This window comes from Zasmidium cellare (genome assembly GCF_010093935.1).
Source record: "Zasmidium cellare ATCC 36951 unplaced genomic scaffold M409scaffold_2, whole genome shotgun sequence".
Classification (NCBI taxonomy): Eukaryota; Fungi; Ascomycota; class Dothideomycetes; order Mycosphaerellales; family Mycosphaerellaceae; genus Zasmidium; species Zasmidium cellare.
This window is the reverse complement of record NW_022986946.1, coordinates 1,267,501-1,285,537: the sequence shown is the minus strand read 5'-3', so window position 1 is coordinate 1,285,537 and position 18,037 is coordinate 1,267,501. Positions and strand designations below refer to the sequence as shown.

At 54.8% G+C, this 18,037-nt stretch overlaps 5 protein-coding genes across 5 annotated transcripts; 1 reads left to right on the top strand and 4 right to left on the bottom strand.

Moving 5' to 3' along the window:
* Window positions 1-1,549: 1,549 nt before the first annotated feature.
* On the top strand, window positions 1,550-4,601 carry M409DRAFT_49603 (uncharacterized protein; the record flags this gene model as incomplete). Its single annotated transcript, XM_033811282.1, has 5 exons — window positions 1,550-1,868; window positions 1,933-2,855; window positions 2,904-2,967; window positions 3,026-3,242; window positions 3,302-4,601. The coding sequence occupies 5 exons, from the start codon at window positions 1,550-1,552 to the stop codon at window positions 4,599-4,601; spliced, it is 2,823 nt and encodes a 940-aa protein (XP_033674004.1).
* Window positions 4,602-4,874: 273 nt separating this feature from the next.
* Window positions 4,875-7,943, bottom strand: M409DRAFT_17063 (uncharacterized protein; the record flags this gene model as incomplete). The annotated part of the gene is made up of 1 exon (XM_033803890.1): window positions 4,875-7,943. One exon carries the CDS (start codon window positions 7,941-7,943, stop codon window positions 4,875-4,877), a length of 3,069 nt encoding a protein of 1,022 aa, XP_033674003.1.
* A 520-nt stretch (window positions 7,944-8,463) lies between these two features.
* Window positions 8,464-9,476, bottom strand: M409DRAFT_17062 (uncharacterized protein; the record flags this gene model as incomplete). Its single annotated transcript, XM_033803889.1, has 3 exons — window positions 8,464-8,821; window positions 8,884-9,180; window positions 9,235-9,476. 3 exons carry the CDS (start codon window positions 9,474-9,476, stop codon window positions 8,464-8,466), a joined length of 897 nt encoding a protein of 298 aa, XP_033674002.1.
* A 1,030-nt stretch (window positions 9,477-10,506) lies between these two features.
* On the bottom strand, window positions 10,507-11,655 carry M409DRAFT_17061 (uncharacterized protein; the record flags this gene model as incomplete). The annotated part of the gene is made up of 1 exon (XM_033803888.1): window positions 10,507-11,655. The coding sequence occupies one exon, from the start codon at window positions 11,653-11,655 to the stop codon at window positions 10,507-10,509; it is 1,149 nt and encodes a 382-aa protein (XP_033674001.1).
* Window positions 11,656-12,530: 875 nt separating this feature from the next.
* On the bottom strand, window positions 12,531-15,360 carry M409DRAFT_17060 (uncharacterized protein; the record flags this gene model as incomplete). The annotated part of the gene is made up of 2 exons (XM_033803887.1): window positions 12,531-15,124; window positions 15,177-15,360. 2 exons carry the CDS (start codon window positions 15,358-15,360, stop codon window positions 12,531-12,533), a joined length of 2,778 nt encoding a protein of 925 aa, XP_033674000.1.
* Between the last annotated feature and the right edge of the window lie 2,677 nt (window positions 15,361-18,037).

Genomic DNA, 18,037 nt, shown 5'->3' with positions numbered 1-18,037 from the left:
GCATCGATGCATCTTCGCATGTCTCTCGAGAGCATTCGGCTTTCTTGTCGTGCTGAGAGCTGGCGAGCCTTGGCCTGTGGAGCATACATGGCAATGTCTGGGGGCTGCGTTCGTCGAGGATTCGAATTTATGATTCTGGAGGTCGTAAGTATTGTGTAGTACGGCAATCCCTAAGTGATCTTGTGTCTCGGACCCCAAACCAGGAAATCCGTCGTTGCTCATGGATCTGCCGAAAGCATTGGATCAGCACTAACAGTCCTTTACGACGTCTTGACCGAATCATCAAATTGTGTCACTTGCCACATGGAAGGCACATGTGCTGTTGCACCGCATGCAAGTCGGTGTGATCTGCAATCTCAGCAACCCCAAACAGTCCGATCATCAGTGCAACCACACTATCCGGCGTCGTATATTGACTGCAGCAGGCCCGGCTAGAAAGGCGGCGAGCGATCGCGGCACGCTTGCGAGGACAAGATTGCGTCGGCCGGTTGGCACTCCTGGCACTCCACCCTTGCTGGCCCAATTGCTTGAAGGAGCTTCACTCATCAACCGGTAGACAGGCTCTGGTCTGTTGTGCTCACCAACTCTGGGTCGTTGAGACTGTCAAGTTGCACGAGTGCGAGTCCAACAGCTTGGGTCAAACGTGTTATTTTCATCCACGGGTCTTGATCCGCCTGCTTCTCGCGTGCTGCGACCGTGGAGCAATTCGGACAATGAGGAGAAGGGCGACCATCGTCCTGTGGGTGCGAATCAGAAGGATGTATGGTCTTCTCCAATAGGGGGATGCTGAGTAGCTCAACACTCTGCAGCGCCGCCAGCTGCAGGTCAGAAAAGCCAGCGAGGTCATCGTGCTTTGGAAGGAGTCTTTCTTCGACAAGGGCAGCGCAGCTCTTCGTGGTTCATGTTGAAGCACGCTTCGTGGTGGAGGACCAGCTCGTGAAGGTTTGTGCATTCAAGCCCTGTAGAGAGACTTGAAAGGACGACGGCGGCTGGCAGACGAATGTCGTTCGATCGTAACCGCTACAACAATAATGATTTCTGCGGTCGATGCACTTCTACTCTCTGCATTTGGAACTTCATCTTTGTCGGATTCTCTTCTTCATGTGGTTCAAGTCATTCGGGAGAGGTTCTAGGGCGTTGCTTTTGTTTCCTCCTTGCTAGTAAGCTCTCTCGTACGGAATCTCGAAAGAGAGATGTCGTATCAGACAGGAGACGATACCATCTGAATCGACCCGCAGACTTTAATGCCAGACACCTTGACAGTGTCCAACTCCGCCTCATGCTGTATTAATCAACCAAGACGAATGTTGTTGCGATGTTGATGATATCGGCAGCTACGATAGCGCAAGGTGTTGTGGTCTGTGCTTCACCCAACCTCACCTGCTATCAAGTTGATCAACAATCAATCACTATCGACATTTGCACGGTGAAACGCAAGAGGAGAGCCCTGATTGTGGTAGTAAGTGCCAGGGAATCTCCTCATCCCAACTCACAGGCCTGGAATCTGACATTGCGCAGCAGTACGGAACATACACAGCAACATTGAGAGATGGACAAAGACTGGAGCTCGGATGGGCTCCCGCAATACAGCCAAGTCGATCAGTTCGCCCATGTCCATCGCCGGCGTCATTTTAAGCGACGAGTGATCAGACTCTTGGTTCTGGCTTGCGTAGGATATGCCATCTTCACCCACTGGCAAAGCTCCAACCACACGACCTTGCTATCAACGGAACGTCTGCAAAGCGACTATGCAACTTGTGCCTCGCTTCGCCAAGTCCCGAGCGATCCAAGCGGTCATCGTGAGCGCAATGCTCGGTTCGTTGATGGACAGAAACCCATCTTGATCCGCAATGCGACTGTTTGGACCGGTGAGTGCAAACCAATATGGGATACATAGCGAATACTATAACAGACGATTGACCATGACCATAGGAGAGCCAAGCTCTGAAGTATCTCCAGAAGAGGCTAGGAAGGGCAAAGGCTATAGCTGGGTTCGATCTGACGTTCTGCTACAAGACGGACTGATTAAAAGTGTCAAGTCTGTCATCCTCGACTCTGAACTGCCGGGCGACATTGAGGTCATCAATGCTCATGGGAGACCACTTACCGCTGGGATCATTGACATGCACAGTCACACTGGCGTGGACAGTCTCCCCTCGCTCGAAGGCGGCGAAGATACCAATGAACTATCGAGTGACATCACGCCATTTGTACGGTCTCTGGATGGCTTCAACCCACTGGATCCTCAGATTCAAGTCATCAAGTCCGGAGGAGTGACTACTTCGCTGATTCTGCCTGGCAGCGGCAATAACATTGGCGGTGAGGCGTACGTGATCAAGCACAGTGTCGGCAAGAAGAATGGAAGACCCGAGCTCAGCATCCAAGACCTATTGGCGGATCCTGATCGTAACTGGCGCTACATGAAGATGGCTTGCGGCGAAAATGCAAAGAGTGTCTATGGACGTGTCGGTCGCAACTTTGGTCCTTTCTCGCGATTGGGAGAAGCCTGGTACTTTAGACATGCTTTCGAAGAAGCAACGAAACTCAAGAATGCCCAGGACGACTGGTGTGCCGCCGCTGATCGTTTTGGTGCTGAGAACATGGACTCCTATCTCCCCACTGATCTTAAGTGGGAGTCTTTGTCTGCAGTTATGCGTGGCCAGGTCATGGTCAACACTCACTGCTACACCATTCCAGATCTTGAAAGCTATATTGGCTACACTAATGAGTTCAAGTTCCCGATTCGAGCGTTCCACCATGCTCATGCCACATACCTCGTGCCTGAGGTGCTCAAAAGGGCATATGGAGGAAGGCCGCCTGCTGCTGCGCTGTTTGCGGACAACATGTACTACAAGGTAAGTAGGCTCGCGCAGCTGGAGTAGGTTGGACTGACCGAATGATAGACAGAATCTTACGTCGCTTCTGAGCAAGCCGGCAAGGTTTTGTATGAAGCCGGTCTCACTCCTGGTAAGTCAATGTCAGCCTCGAGTTTTTCAATAACCCACGCAAGCTCATGTGAATGTAGTATATGTTAGCGACAACCCCGTCCTCAACGCCCAGCACGTAGTTCTCGAAGCAGCAAAAGCATACAAGAATGGCCTACCTTACCACGCTGCACTGGCTGGCGTTACCAGTGCTTCTGCCGAGCTTCTAGGTCTAGGTGAGAGAGTCGGCAAGGTCAAGCCTGGTTTTGATGGCGATGTTGTGCTTTGGGACTCGGATCCACTTTCTCTGGGCGCTACGTGAGTACTGAGCCTGCAAACGAGGATCGAACGACGCAGCTGCTAATACTATGGTGAAGACCACTTCAAGTCTTCATTGACGGCGTTCCTCAATTCGATGCCCGTTTCAACCTGACTAAGCCGCTCACGCCGCCTCTCGAACACTTCGAGTACCAAGACCATGAGCAGAAGTCTACAGAGAACGGGAAAGTTGTCCTCACGGGCGTCAAGGCAATTCAGCTTCCAGGTCATGAGCAAGTCCTCGAGTCATCGACCAATGTTGTTGTCGCTAGCGGCAGCATTACTTGCATTGGCGAATGCGCAGCTGAAGTCTCCTCCTCGAACAAGGTCATCGGCCTCGAGAATGGCTACATCGCCCCGTCTTTAACAGCCTTCGGATCCCTCCTCGGCCTCGAAGAAATCAGCGCCGAAGACGACACATCAGATGGCGCGAACAGCCAGGACTCCTTCAGCGCAGCAATCGACGGTCTTACCTTCGAGGGCAAAAACATAGAAGCCGCCTACGCCCACGGCGTCACAAAAGCCATCACCGCGCCCAAATTCGGATACTCCGGGCACAAAGGCCTCAGCGCCGGCTTCAGACTCGGCGCCAACCACGCTCTCGAGAAAAACGCCGTCTTCAACCCCACCGTCGCCCTGCACTACACCCTCACCCTCTCCGCCAAACAAGGCAAAACCCCCACCCTCTCCAGCGCCATCGACGACCTCCGCACCAAACTCCTCAAACCCCTGCACTCCCCCAAGAAACCCTCCGAAAAGTCCCTCGAAAACGTCCTCGCCGGCACCCTGCCCCTCGTAATCGACGTCCACTCCGCCGACACAATCGCCTCCCTCCTCCGCCTCAAAGCCGAAATCGACGCCGCCATCCACGCAAACAACACCCTCCCCCTCACCACCACCCCAAAACTCAACCTTATCCTCTTCGGCGCCGCAGAATCCCACCTCCTTGCCCCCGCCCTCGCCTCCGCAAACGTCTCCGTCATCCTCTCCCCCCTCTTCTCCTACGCCACGACCTGGGAACAACGCCGCGCCCTAACCGGCGCGCCTCTGACGAACGGCACCGCCATCGACGTCCTCCACGCCGCCGGGGTCAAAGTCGCCATCGGCGTCGACGAGGACTGGGAAGCCAGGGATTTGTATTTACAGGCCGGGATCGTGGCCGCGAATAGTCAGGGGAGGATCAGTGAGAGGGAGGCACTGGGGTTGGTGTCGAAGGGGATTTTTGAGGTGTTGGGGTTGCAAGAAGACGAGGGGAGTGAGATGGCGGAGTTTGTGGTGTTTGAGGGGAATCCGCTGACGACAAGGAGTCGGGTGAGGGCTGTGGCGGATGGGAGGGGGGGTCTTACTGTTTGGTCTTGAGACGGAATGACTGGACGTTTGTTGGAGGGCATCTGAATCTTGCACGCGAATTTTCTCGAAACCATTGTAGATGAAGATTTCGCTGTGCTAATGCTAATGCTGGCTACCTACCAAGAACCAATGCCAGGGTATCATCATTTGGCAAACGAAAATCCGCTTGCGAGAATCAAGATTCACCGCACATACTCCCACGACGCTTGCTTGCTTGCTTCAATGCATTGTAGAGACTCACTCCCACAGAACTTTTCCTCGCAGTCCGCCCCCTTTCCAACGTCACCGCTTCGCCTGCTGCACGAACGTCACCAAAAACTTTCTAAACCCGACGAGATCCCCGCCGATACTACCAAAGTACGACTGAACGCCGTCGTCACTGCAGCCCAGCGCCCTAAGCTCGTCCTGCAGTTGGTTCTGGTAAAGGATCCCGTTCTTCCGCAGAATCGCCCACTGGAGACTCGCAGCTTCCTGCAGCACACTCCGCATCTGTGCATCCGCGGCGTTGAATCTGTCGGTAGCGATCAATGTCCACGGCAGAGGCGCAAACTGCGAGAGGATGAAGCCGTCGAAGCCGGGAAGCGTAGGCTGAGGTGCCAGATCTGCTGCGCCCAAGTTCGCCATGTCGGGTCCACCCCAGATGTTCGTCATTTTGACCAGAACGGAAAATGCCAACCGCGCGCTCTGCGGATCCAAGATATCGCAGGAGAAGCGCGTGATGGAGGTGATGAACGTGTCGAAGATGCCTTGGTTGGCTGGGCTCACCAGGACGGCTCCAAGGTCGTTGTTGAGAATAACCAGGACGAAGTTGAGGTACTCTCGTTTCAGCTCTCGGAGTTGGATCTCGTCATCTGTCCCAGCAGCCTGTTGAGACAAGCCGGTGAAGACCCTCTGGAAGAGAGGAGAGAGCAGCTGATCGAGGATGTCGAGGATCTCAGCTTTGAACCCATACACAACTTGACCCAGTGTGCGTAGGAACATGGCCATCTCATCATTCGAGGACGCCGAGGATAGAAGTCCTTCGATCCAGCGCGGCAACTGTGGCAAGACATGCGATCCAAGAACTCCCAGAACGCGTGAGAATGCATGTCGGGCCGCAGCACGAAGCTCGGAGTGCCGCTTGAGGTTCTCCAAGGCGACAAGAATGCTATCGCTCGCGCCAACAAACTCTTGAGATACCTCATACGGCGGTGGACCGCCCGTCGAAACTCCAGGCGACCAGTCCGAGAAGCCATTAGCAAGTGAGCCAAGCGCAGTGATGATATGGTGTGCCTGAAGGACTGCCCTCTCATCCCCATTCCTCCCAGATGGTATAGTATTGCTAAGATCAGTGCACAGTGGATCGATGACGGTCTTAGCAATGGCCACCTTCGTCGGCGTTGGCACATTCTGCGTCGAAGCAACCAGTCCAATCGCTTCGAACAGGTACTGCTGACTCTGAAAGGTAGCATCTGAGGACTGTGTGTTGGAGTCCGAGGAGCCGTCATCTTCTTCTTTAGCGGCAGGCATCTCCGCCTGGATGACAAGCAGATCAGCAATGGCTTGCACCACCGTCTGCGCGTATTCGCCGAGCTGAGCTCTGAGGTGCTTGACGAAACGCTGGAAAAGGTACCAAGACCGTAGCCGTACTTTGCTATGCTCGCTATGCACCAGCGTGACGAAGTGTTCGAGGACCTTTGGTATGCTGTTGGAGTTTTGCTCGAAGTACTGCTCGTACCGCACACAGATCTCCATGTATTGCAGCTGTACTGCAGGATGAGGGTACGAAGCCAGATCGGAAGCGACCAAAGTCGACATCATTTCCACCAGACGAGACGACGCTTCCGAGCATGGTTTGCTCTTTGTGTAGAGGCCGCCATTCTTGATCGCAAGCTCGCCGAAGTGATGCATCTCTAGTAAAGCAAGGTCGAGATCTCTCCAGTTTGGACTGTCGTCTGTCGACAAGCGAGCAAGGGTAGTAGCCACAACTCGCGTGAGTGTGTCCATGTAAAGTGTATCGTCCACAGCCGCCACTGTCTGCTGCAAGACGTGCAGTCGCTTCCGCAGATCTTCAAATTCGGCCTCATCTGTCTGCTCGTCCTCGTCGCCCCACGAAGCGGTCTCATCATACTTCATCTTGATGATGATGGTGTCCAAGATGGGTTGCAGCATGCCTGAGTAGTTGTTTGGCAAGCTGGCCTTCGATTTCTGGACGATCCTCCGGAACATGGTGAGCAGGTCAGTCAGGGAAGGGATGACCGCAGAGCAGATCTCATCGTATTCATCAGAGAAGAAACGCAGCAAATGCGGCACAAAGGTCTGAAGCTGGTGGTCTGCCTTGGCTCTCGTCTGGTCATCGATATTCTCACTGCCATCCAGGACTTTGACGATATCGAAGACGACATTGTTGACCAGCTTCGCAACAGTCTCCGCCAGATCTGTATCGTAGTCTGGCGTATTGCGCAGCTCAGAGAGCGCTGGACTAGCCACAAGCTGGCCCACAATGGCGCCGAGGTTCAGGTAATTGATCAACTCGACTTTGTCGTTAGGTTGCATCTTCTTGCCCACCGTCTCAGTGAAGGTGTCGATAGCCGCGTCGCGAGCCTTTGCCTCCTTGCTCTCCGCGCCAAAGGTGCCTTGCTGCCCAGCAATTTCGAGCAGCGCAGTCTGGATCCTCTCATTGATGACCAGCCAAATGTCGATCCAACTGACCCATTTGGCAATAGTCCGGAGACACATTTCCACCACTCCCAAATCAATCTGCCTCCACTGGGAGAGGATCTCTTGCCATGTCGTTGCAATCTTGTTCACATCTCTTGCTCTCACCAGATCCTTCAACTCCGTGCTTCGTCTCTGCTCTTCAGGAGTCCGTGGTATCATTACATCCGCAATCTCGTCGTGAATGGAGCCCAAGATCCGCAGGAGAAGAACCGTACCTGGGCCATTGGTAGCGGCGTTAGGACCCGACAAAGCAATGAACTCGTCAAAGAAGTCCGCCCAGTCAGAGGCGTAGAGAGAGGTGAAGAGGTAGGTTACGGTCTGAGTAAGCTTGTTCTGTATAGTCGGGGTATCCAGCTCTGCAGAATCGGAGACGTAGCGTCTACGGATGTATTCCATCAAGCGGTATCGTGTCTCGTTCAGCCCAGCATGATCCAATCGCTGCGTCTGCACCGCATTGTTCACAATTTCCAGACAGACCAGCCGGACGACTTCCGATGGCGCGGGGTGCCTCGTGAAGAGGGTCAGACAGACTTGCCAGGCATCTGAAGCGCCTCGGAGCTGGTTCAGAAAGTCATATGCTTGGGCTTTGACGGCGTTGTCGGTGGTGGGGTTGAAAGCAAGTTCGATTGCGCTTTCGACTTGTGTGTCCATGTTCACCTCTTTTCAGGGTCAAGGACGGTCTCGTATGTGTGCGTGGTTGGACCGAACATGGCAGCGCGGTGCACGCTGCAACTTGGGAGGGGGTTCTATTGCCGCATGGCTGCTCGTATCGTGGGCTTCAGTTCGGTTGGTATGGAATGTGTTGGCGGTGAGTCGAAAAGACGGCGGGGTGCTGCGATCTCTAGCACTTCTGCTCGGGGAACGTCGTGAGTGCAGAGTCGTCGAAGAGCGGGCTGCGGTGACGTGAAGTGTGATGTGGTCGGAAAAGCTGCGGCAGTGTGGGTGGTGAGAGAGAAGTCGTCAAAGGCTCGCGTGCCTAAAGTGAAGAAAAGACGCTAGCGTTTGCGGGGCATTGTTCCATCGTTGCATGCAAAATATAACGTCCACACATGTTGATGATTTCAGATTACAAAACTTTGTACAGTCTACTAGAGTGGCTGGCTATGTCCCGTACAGCCTTGGGTATCGCAGGAATGGCTTTTCAATCTCAGCCGTCTCAGTGTATCATCAATCATCGTCCGTCAGGAACGTCTTTTGCTCCATTGAAGTCCCTCAATGGTAATGACCCGCTTGGTCCTATGCCCACAGGGGTCGGCATCGCTCCTCCATTCAGCTGCGTGAAAGCAGTCGTCCTAGGCGTCATGGGATTATGTACGCCAAAGCCAGGTGTGTTTGGCGTCTTTGGCAGGTTCAAGAACATTTGCCTGTGCATCTCCCTGCGTTCGTCCCTGCTCATTTCGTCGTCGTGATACATGGACAACTTCTTCATCTCCAAGTCGGATTGGTATTCGGCTTCCCGAGCAACCTTCTCTCGTTCAGTTGGGATCGCACTCCATATTGAATGTCCAAGGTATGTAGCAAAAAGGGCACTACATCCACAGTCAGTCGTGCCAACCTCCAATGTTTAGCACTATCTTTACGAGATACTCACGTCATTACAATAACCACAGCAAAGCTCGCTCTTGCCTGCAAACAATATCCATGATTCCCCGGCTCCGCATAACTGCACCCCTTACTCAAATACCAAGGCAATCCAGGCGACGGGTGATCGGGATCACTCATATCCGGTCTCGACTGGTTGTATATGCTGACAGCGTACAGCGCGACGAGGAGGGCGTGTACGAACACGCTCAAGGCGGGGATGAAGATATGGAGGACAAACATGATACTCTTGACGAGCAAGATGAACATGCTGAGGACGGAAATGACCACATTAAAGGTCGTCATGCTGGTCAATCGTCAGTCATGTCGAGTGAAGTCAGATCGTCGCAACCAGACTCACTATTGACTCCACACAGTCGGCACCTTCGCCGGCAACCAGTTCGCATAGTAATACAGGATCGAATTCGGCGAGCTATTGAAGCCCTGATCGAATCCATTCTGCCACAGCTTCGTCCGGTACGTGTTGGGATCCGCGATGCCCATGAGGGTCAGCGTCGCGACCGTCAAGAGAAACTCGAGGATCAAGAGCGCCGTGAAGAGTTTCGGCATGCGCCATTGTCGCGCGAACCAGACTCGGACCATGTTTGCGTCTTGTCACAGATATGAATGTCTCGTCTTCGTCACCGTCTCGTTCGTTCGCAGTCGCAGTCGCAGACCAGTCCGTTCAGACTAGTGCTCGCGATAGTCGTAGTCTCCGTCCAGGTAGCCAGCCGGCGCGATTAACATCCAGGCACATCGGAGCGGAACACCTTGTATACAGCAGCGACGAAGAGACGAAAGAAAAAGAGGAATACTACGACAGGAGAGAGAGAGAGCGAGACTTCAACATGCGCACGCTGGCGGCGGTAGGCCACGCAGGTCGGCACACAGCGGCGCACACCTGGGCACGTCGAATGGATGCTCCAGATCAGCCCTGGCGAAAGAGAGGTGGTGTCTTGCCGCCTACACCCTGGCTCCACCACCACAGCCAGCCAATCGATTCACGCAACGCTGGCCTTGGCATGTGCCCGCACGCTAGTGACCTGTGAGCAGGATCTCGGAAGGATTGCAATCCTTCTGTGATGATCCCGGGTCACCTCACCTACCTTTCCACCGTCGCATCTTTCCAGCGCATAGCTTGAGCGAGCTTGGTAGAGGAGCACTGGAGTGATCACCCGAGCCCGAGACGTCGTTCCCGAAGTGACTGCATCTGTACTTCTCCCAGCTCTGCGCGATGGCCCGCAGATGTATGCTGGTATAGTGGTCTTTGACCTAGAAGACGCTGTGAACGGATGGTGGACGAGGAATCTCTCGGGCTTCAGCATTAGACATTCGATAAGTCTAGAGTTGATCTAGTGATACAACACCATCTAGACTACGATTTATAGCCTCCCCCATCTCCCAGCGCCAAACCGCAACTTCTCAGTCATCGAGGGGCGGGCAATCGCTTGCCATCTTCCTTCCCATTCCCATCCATAGTCCATCTCATCGCAGTCCATCCAAAAACCCATACTCCACCCCAAAACCAAAGGCCCCATAAAACTGGAAAGACCACAACAGCAAAGAAAATTTGGGTATCTTGTCGTCTTGTTGTAACAATTGTATCGCAGCACTCATTCACTTCCTTCCTTCTTTACGCTCCCGCCTTGGCCGCCTCTTCCAGACTCCCCCGCAAAGCATTACAGCGGTCTTCGAATCCAGAGATGATATCTTTACACTCGGCGCCGCACCACCGGCTCTTCAGCTTCTCGTCCCAGTCGTTTTTCGCCAGCTCGTGGCGCGAGAGTTCGGCGCGCTCGCGTTCCTGGCGGAGTTCGAGGACCATGGTTTGTGTTGTGCGGAGATGGCGGGCGGCGGCGTTGGTGTTTTGCTTGCCCATTTGGAGCGTGTCGGTGATTTGGGATAGCGCATGGATGACGTCGGCGGTTTCGCGGTCGAGCTTTTGAAGTTTCTGGACGGGGACCAAGTCCGGTTGTGGGATGTCCTTGAGGAGTGCGTCTGCAAGTGGTAGTGTCTCCTCGATGATGGCAGGGTCCAGAGGCGCAGAAAAAGCAAACATGGGGTACAGACTCTGCGCCAATGTCTGCAAAGTCTTGGTCTGAGTCGTCAAATGTTGCGTCAAGCTGTTAGTTGAAGTCGTCAACCGCTGAGCCGCCGCTTCGAGGCTCGTCTGATTGCCCAGGTCCTGCAGCAGTCCAATCGTACGAGGGATGAGAGGATCCTCACTCGTCGATGTATAGCTCGTCATCCGCGCAATCGTACTCATCAAATCCTCCAGCTCCGGCGAGAACTTTTCCTCACTATCCTCTTCCTCCTCATCAGGCGGCTTCTCCTTGCCGGTGAAGGGTTTCGAGAAGTTGCGCACGCTGTTAGGCGACTGCTGCTTCTTCGCGGAATCCCTGTACGACACATCGATGCCCGAGTCTCGAGATGCCTCGTCCTTTTCCGCCTCCTCATTACCGCAGTGTATAGCCCCCTCGGTCTCTCCTTCCTCGAAAGCGTCCTCGTCATCCAACTGATCCAACTCATCTGCGAGGTTACCTAGTCCACCTCCGCCTTCATCCACCGGCGTGCCGAACTCTCCTGACAATTGAGATGCGTTCGAGAATCTATGCCGCGATCGAGGCGTCACCGGACTCCGGTCGTGGTTTGACGAGAAACTGCTAGTCCGCCGTCTCAGGTGCTCGCGGAAGGAATTGGTCGGGCTTGGGGCAGATGTGTCGATGGGCGACACCATGTGCTGCCGCCTCGGCGTTGCAGGCGGTGATGTTGTGAACTCCATCTCGTGCTTCTCCAGGTATGACTCCCGCGTGGTGGTGATGTATCGTCGCGTGTCTTGTTTGTGATGTCTCGATTACAGGTCCCAAGGCAAGCGTTACAAGGAGTTGTCGTCCAAGATTTGACAGCCGTTTGTGCCGTTTGAGGACTGTCCTCACTTCTACCGCGTCATTCAAGCGATGAGAATGCGGGTCGCGTCGTGCGTGTGTTGATGGAGTCCTCTCACGTGGCGGCGGTCAAGAGACAAAGGAAATAGTTATGGCTGCTGTTGACTCGAGAGTGTCTCCTGAAAGGGTCCCAAACAACAAATGTCAAGACGGGCTGGGATGCGCTGCGGGCGACATGCAGCATAGCGTCAGCCATGACTCGCGCGCAAATTGCCGACACTTTATTCAATTGATTAAGAGACTATTCAACCTTAATCAATTACGGGCACTTCACGAGTTGATGTCCATTCACCACATTTCGTGTACTGTCTATCACATGCTGCTACTGCTGCGTGCTTTCTTCATCGTACAAGATATTCAGATGCTCAAGCATGCATGCAGACCAGGCAAAAAGGCCCAGCACGACCCATCCATGCATCGCAAAGAAACAGAAGCGAAGAGCCATCTCATCCATCCCTCGTTCCAATCATCAGAACATGCCTCCTTAAGGTATATCGTTGCTCCAAAACAAAACATGACCCATTCCTAGGTTTCGCCTTCCAAAAGTTCCAATGTGCGCCTGCGCCGGTGTCCGTCTCTTTGCATGATACATGCTGTGGACTACAAAAACTGCCATCTCGTGTATTCGTGTGCTTTCTCAGAAGCAGAGTGAGATTCCCGCCCACTTCTATCGCAGAAGCCAAACGCCTTTTCGATGTTGTACACGGCTGTCTCATGGAGAAGTTGAGCCTGCCGCTGGTCCATCAACGCTCCCTGTAACGTTGCGCTTCTTCCAGAACTTGAGCCCTCGCAGGCGACTGCGGCTGCGTGACTGACGAATGTGAGGATCCGATTTCCGTGGGTCCAGACGTGATCCTGATACTCCCGAGTCGCCGCTAGCCATACGTGACATTATACGCGGTGAATCAGGCTTCACCGTTCGAATGAAACCCGCGTCTGGAGGGGTGCTGGGAAGCGCTGCTGGGGCGGATGAATGATGTCCACCTTCCAGCTGATCCAGCCAGTCCGGCGACGGTCCAAAAGCGTTCGGTTCCCCCCTCACCTCTGAGCTGCTGGTCACTGCAGCCGGTGGTGCGTCGTCATCTGTTGTTACTAGTGATGAGGGATGAGTAGATGGCGACTGCTGATCAGTCGTGACTGTCGCTGAGGTTGTGGTCTGCGAAGTAGAAGAGGGCACAGAATGCCGGACTGTGCTCGAAGATTGCTTTGGGGCCGGCTGCTTCTTTCCCGATCCAGTGGCTTTGCTCGGTGAAGAGGGCTTGCTCACCTTGGGTGATGAAGGCACGCTCAGCGATGCTGGACTGCCCTGGCTGGTAACCAAGATAGTGGTCAAGCTCTCGTCCTTGCTGCCCCTCCTTGATCCTGGGTAGTTTTGATGGATCTGCCATCCGGCATCAGCAGATCCCCTTCTAGAACCTGCAGGGGCGAGGTTGGCCTGTCCGCGTAGTGGATTCCACTCCTGGATACTATTCAGGGCGACATCCTTACTTGACCGCCGAGATGATCCTCCAGTGGGGGACTGCAGTGAACTAGGCCAGATCACGGGAGTGGACGACCGCTTTTCTTCTGCATTTGGGGAAACGCCCAGCTGTAGGTGATGTCGCTGCTCACTGGCAGGGTGTGTCGCTGTTTGTCCCTGACGTTCCAGAACCGGTTGCCGCGGATTTGGTGATGTTGGTGTCTGTGGAACTTCTGTCGGTACCGCCATAGGTTCTGACTCCCTCTTACGGTTTCTTGCTTCCTCTACTTCGGCCTCGGTCACAGATCCATACGTCCTAGGCGATTTGCGTCCGTCGCCGCGAGCCTCTTTCCGCGCCTTTTCGTCAACAATGCGTGCTTCCCACACGTTCTTGTTCTTTTCCAGCTCCGGTAGTGTACATGAAACGTTTGGCATCACCTCTGAGATGCCTCTGAAGAGTGGGAAGCCAAAGAGATTCATGAACCCTTTCTGGCTCTGTGCTGCAGCCAGGAGGTCTTCCTTGTTTGGAGGCCCTCCGAATAAGCATGTTGGAATCTGCAATTCGTCCTCAAGTTCTCCCTGTCGTGAAAACTCATTCATCAGGATCTTGGCCCACTGCGCAGAAACATCGAATGGACGCGCCACGTTCGATATGTCGGCAGCTTTCAACAACAAGGCCATGATCAGCTCTCGCGCGTGGTCCTTGTCCTTGTCATTCCAGTTTGTGAGCTCAGCATCGCTGTCCTCGATCTTTTGCTTGAGTTCTTTGAGTTGGCCCATGTATTCAAAATGCCTCTGCATGTCGGTTGCCAAGATGGTAGATATCATGGTCGGCCGAAAGTGCGGAATCTCAACGAGCGAGGGCCAGTGCCGTCGCAGCAGTTGCGTATAAGCCGCGCAATGGTAATTTTCCAGGACAGACTTGTCATTGTACATGCACGCTAGTTGGTGATTGCAGGCCACGAGAAATGCGTTGTTCACACCTGGATGCCCAACATCATGCCCTATCGCGGACACCAGTAGCGTCAGAGCATCGTGAGGTGAGAGCAAGCGTTCCAGGGGGTTGACTTCTTTGTTCGTTGTTCGGCTCGTTGGAGAAGGTGGACATAGGCGCACATCGCATAAGAAGCAGTAAAGCGACTGAGTCACGTCAACGGCGTGTCGCCAATTGTGATAATGCACCTCCCGCTCATGCTTGTACTGTCGTCTCGCAGCGAGTAAGAACGTCATAAGCTCCGCTCGATCCAGACGGTGCTGCTCTAACGCTGGGTTACGAAGCACGTGCTCCAGCATGAATAGGGCGCCGTAAGTGAGCTCGTCCATGTCGAATTCGTGTGCAGGGAATTTCCAATTTGCGACAGCATCTTCGACAGCCTTTTTCCGCTGAGCTGACAGTACCTCGTCGGGACGATGTGAGGCGAGTTGCGGTTCAGACGTGTCAGCAATACTAGACACCAAGCTCTGAGCCATTCCTGCGCCCAGAGACACTGCTGATGGTCTCGTGGTCTCCTTGACATGGCCGACCAGCTGGTTGATGGCTTCTGAACAGAGAGGACTTTGCATGGTGTCGAGAGCATAGGCGCTGAGATAGCTCGTCTCGAAGGCAGACTCGGCCAATGGTTCGGCATCCTGAGGCGATGATGGCGCTAGCAAGACAAAGGGCATGACAGGGCGCTCGTAACGGCTGCTTTGCACTTCATCTGATATTCGGCGCAAGAGACCAATCGCACTGTTCTGGTTATCGTCTGCGGCGGCGTAGCTGAATTCGACCAGCACGGCGGTGGGGTTTGTTTTGGAGAAGGTGGTTAACTGATTGAGACATGACTCAGGTTTCGAAGACAGGAAGACTGCAGGGGTGTGAGCGCAGCCGTGACATGACAATGGGCGGTGATGACTGACCTTGGGCGAAGTTGCCCTGATCCACATCCAACAGTCTTCGCACGTTCTTGTAAAGGTGTGCGGGTGCTGTGTGCGAATCTGATGTCGTGGGCGGTAGGTGCGAAGGATAATATGTGGACGATGCAATGCCATCCGTCGAGGGGCAGTAATATATGAGACTGCACCCCTCGATAGGCTCTTCCATGGGCGCAGCGACTATGCGCCGACCTGTCACCGGCGTGCCCAGACAATGCGCGATGCGATGCGACGACTCAGCGAGGCGCGGGTGTGCTCGGCGTGCGAGGGCGAGGAAGGGTGTGCGAGTGCAGGACGGAGGCGAGATGTCGCATGGGTTGCGCGGAGGGGGTTGAGATGGTGTAGGTGGTGGTGCAGGCGTTCAGGCAGGACGGCATCTGAGCATCGACATCAAAACAGAGCAGTCGCGAGGCGGGCGTGTTGGGGGGTGCGAGTGCTGCGGGCAGGCAATTTGGCGTGGAATGGGGCAGTTGCTGTTTCTGTCGCGAGGGTGTGCGGGCGGGCGAGCTGCGCAGCGTCAGAGGTCGGTGCCCATGGCGACGGCGGCGTGGAGCGGTGGAGAGGCGGCGGTGGAGAGGGCGAGGAGGTAATCGGAGTGGTAGAGTGAGCGAGACTGTCGGGCGGGCGTGGTTGCAGCGAGCAGCTTCCCGCGGTGAGGTAGGTAGGTCCTGTCTCGTTGGAGCGCAGCGTCGTCTGCTCTGCTGCGCTGCCCTGGTGCTTGTCTGGCGCTGGCCCATGCCGCCGAAGCCTTCGAGAAGGCCGGGATCGACGCCACGGCACCCAATCACACCGCGGCCGGCTGCAGCAGCGCAGGATGAAGAGGGGCCATTGCTAGTGAGTGAGTGATACGTCGCGGTCAGATGCGCAGCCCGCCCCATGTCCTTCATTCGTCCATTCATTCATTCACCCATTCATCGCACGCACTAGCCATACCGCACCGTATTCCTTTGCTGCTTTGGTCTGTTGCGACCACCTCGTCCCGGCCGCTCGGCTATGTGTCCTACTACACCTATACTGCACGCTGCACCCGGCCGCGCGCTGCTGGCCCGGCAGTTGCGTGCGCTCGCATGCCCGTCGCCTGGATGCATCGTGACTTGTCCTTGTCACGCGAACCGATGCTTCTGTGTGCCTGTTGGGCCATGTGCTGCGGCTGCCCATCTGTGCCATGATTGCAGATGGGCCCCATCCAAACGCCGCCCCGAGTTTGATCCGGCCTGACTCGAGGCAATGCCTGCAAACTGACATGTCCTCGACGACTTCGCCCAAGCACGTCCCTCGCTCCCTATCCCTCATCCTCACTCCCACCAGCACATGTGACTGCTGCCCTCCTCCGTCGCCACCCAAACGCAGGAACGTCGCTCTGGAAAACACTAACTCTGCGGCTCCTTCGGAAGATCCATGTCAGACGCAGTACAAGACTCGTTGTACACGCCTCGCTGTCGCTCCACGTCTCGCGGAACCCTCGCGCTGGTCAGCCCTGCCGTTGCTGCTCCTGCCTCATGCGGTCCGCCATGCTCCAACCGACCAGCCATCTCAAACCCACGACAAGGAAGCCAACCGGGAACATCCCGCCACTAACCACGTCGGACGTCTGGTCCATTTAATCGGACGCAGCTGGTGATGAGAGATACGCCCTTGACCACCGTCGTTTAGTCACTTTCCGACGCATCTCGGGCGAACAGTCGACGATTCCTTGGTCGCTTTCGGATCATCACCGTCAGCACACTCGGAGATAATCACTCTCTTCAAGGAAGGAACGCAAGGAATCCGCCGACCCTTTTCTAGCGTGCTTCTGTGCGTCTTCTCGCCCCCTCGCCCCCAACGCAATCTGGGGCGGTCTGGGGAGAACTTCGACTATCTATCATCAAACAGCACGCCAACGATGCTACTTGGATGATCGAGAAGACGTTCGTAATTCGCAGCGGCTATCTCGCAAACGCGACCCATCATGTCGGGAACTCACAGATCCGTTCAGGATACACGCATGTTCAAATCTCGCTGCGACTTCAGGCTGACTCCCTGCGCAAAGTCAGCCAGACCTTCGGTCGCTCTCATACCAACAAGCGTTTAAAGGAAAGCCCAGTCCATGCACAGGCAAACAAGAACGAAAACCAGAGCATTGACGTCCGCCCTTCCAAACTCTCTGTTCGCACGCACCAGCATGTGCCATATCCATCCATCTTCAAAAGATACACGCCCCCATCATGCCGAAGATGTGCCTCCCGTGAGATGATGATCTCGGTAAAGATACCTCCCTCCTGGTCTGGCAAGCATCAAGAAGCAGATGCCGTCGCCACCACCCGTTGTCCGTGATAACTTCGTAACTCAACAAGCCTGAAACACACCACGAAATATCGGAATCCCAATCCCGCAAAATCGAATATCCATTGTACAGTACTTCGCTCGAAACCCTTGTGGCTTTTCGGATCGTCCAAACTTTCGCACTGGGGCGCAATAAGCTTATTCCAACGAACGAGCGAGCGAGACGAGGCCCAAAGTTTCGCCCAATGAACCCTCAGAGCCTCAGAGGGCGTCGGGAGACTTCGCGAGGCTATGTATGTACTGCACTGACCTTACCATCTCTCCTACTACCTGCCACATACTACGCCAAGGAGAAGCAGTTCCGGCTTTGCGACCGGCATCTCAGCAACCTCATGTACAGTAGCAATGTGAGTATCCATGCGCCAGACTCTGCAAGCCAGACTTTTCGTTCTTGGAGATTCTAGGGCATGAAGCAGGTATGAATTTGTTACAATTTGCCATGCCACACTTGCATGCAATCCACACGCGCAATCCTCAAGGTAGCGCGTGGGTTTGACGTCGTTTCTTGCGAGGCCTTCGGAAAT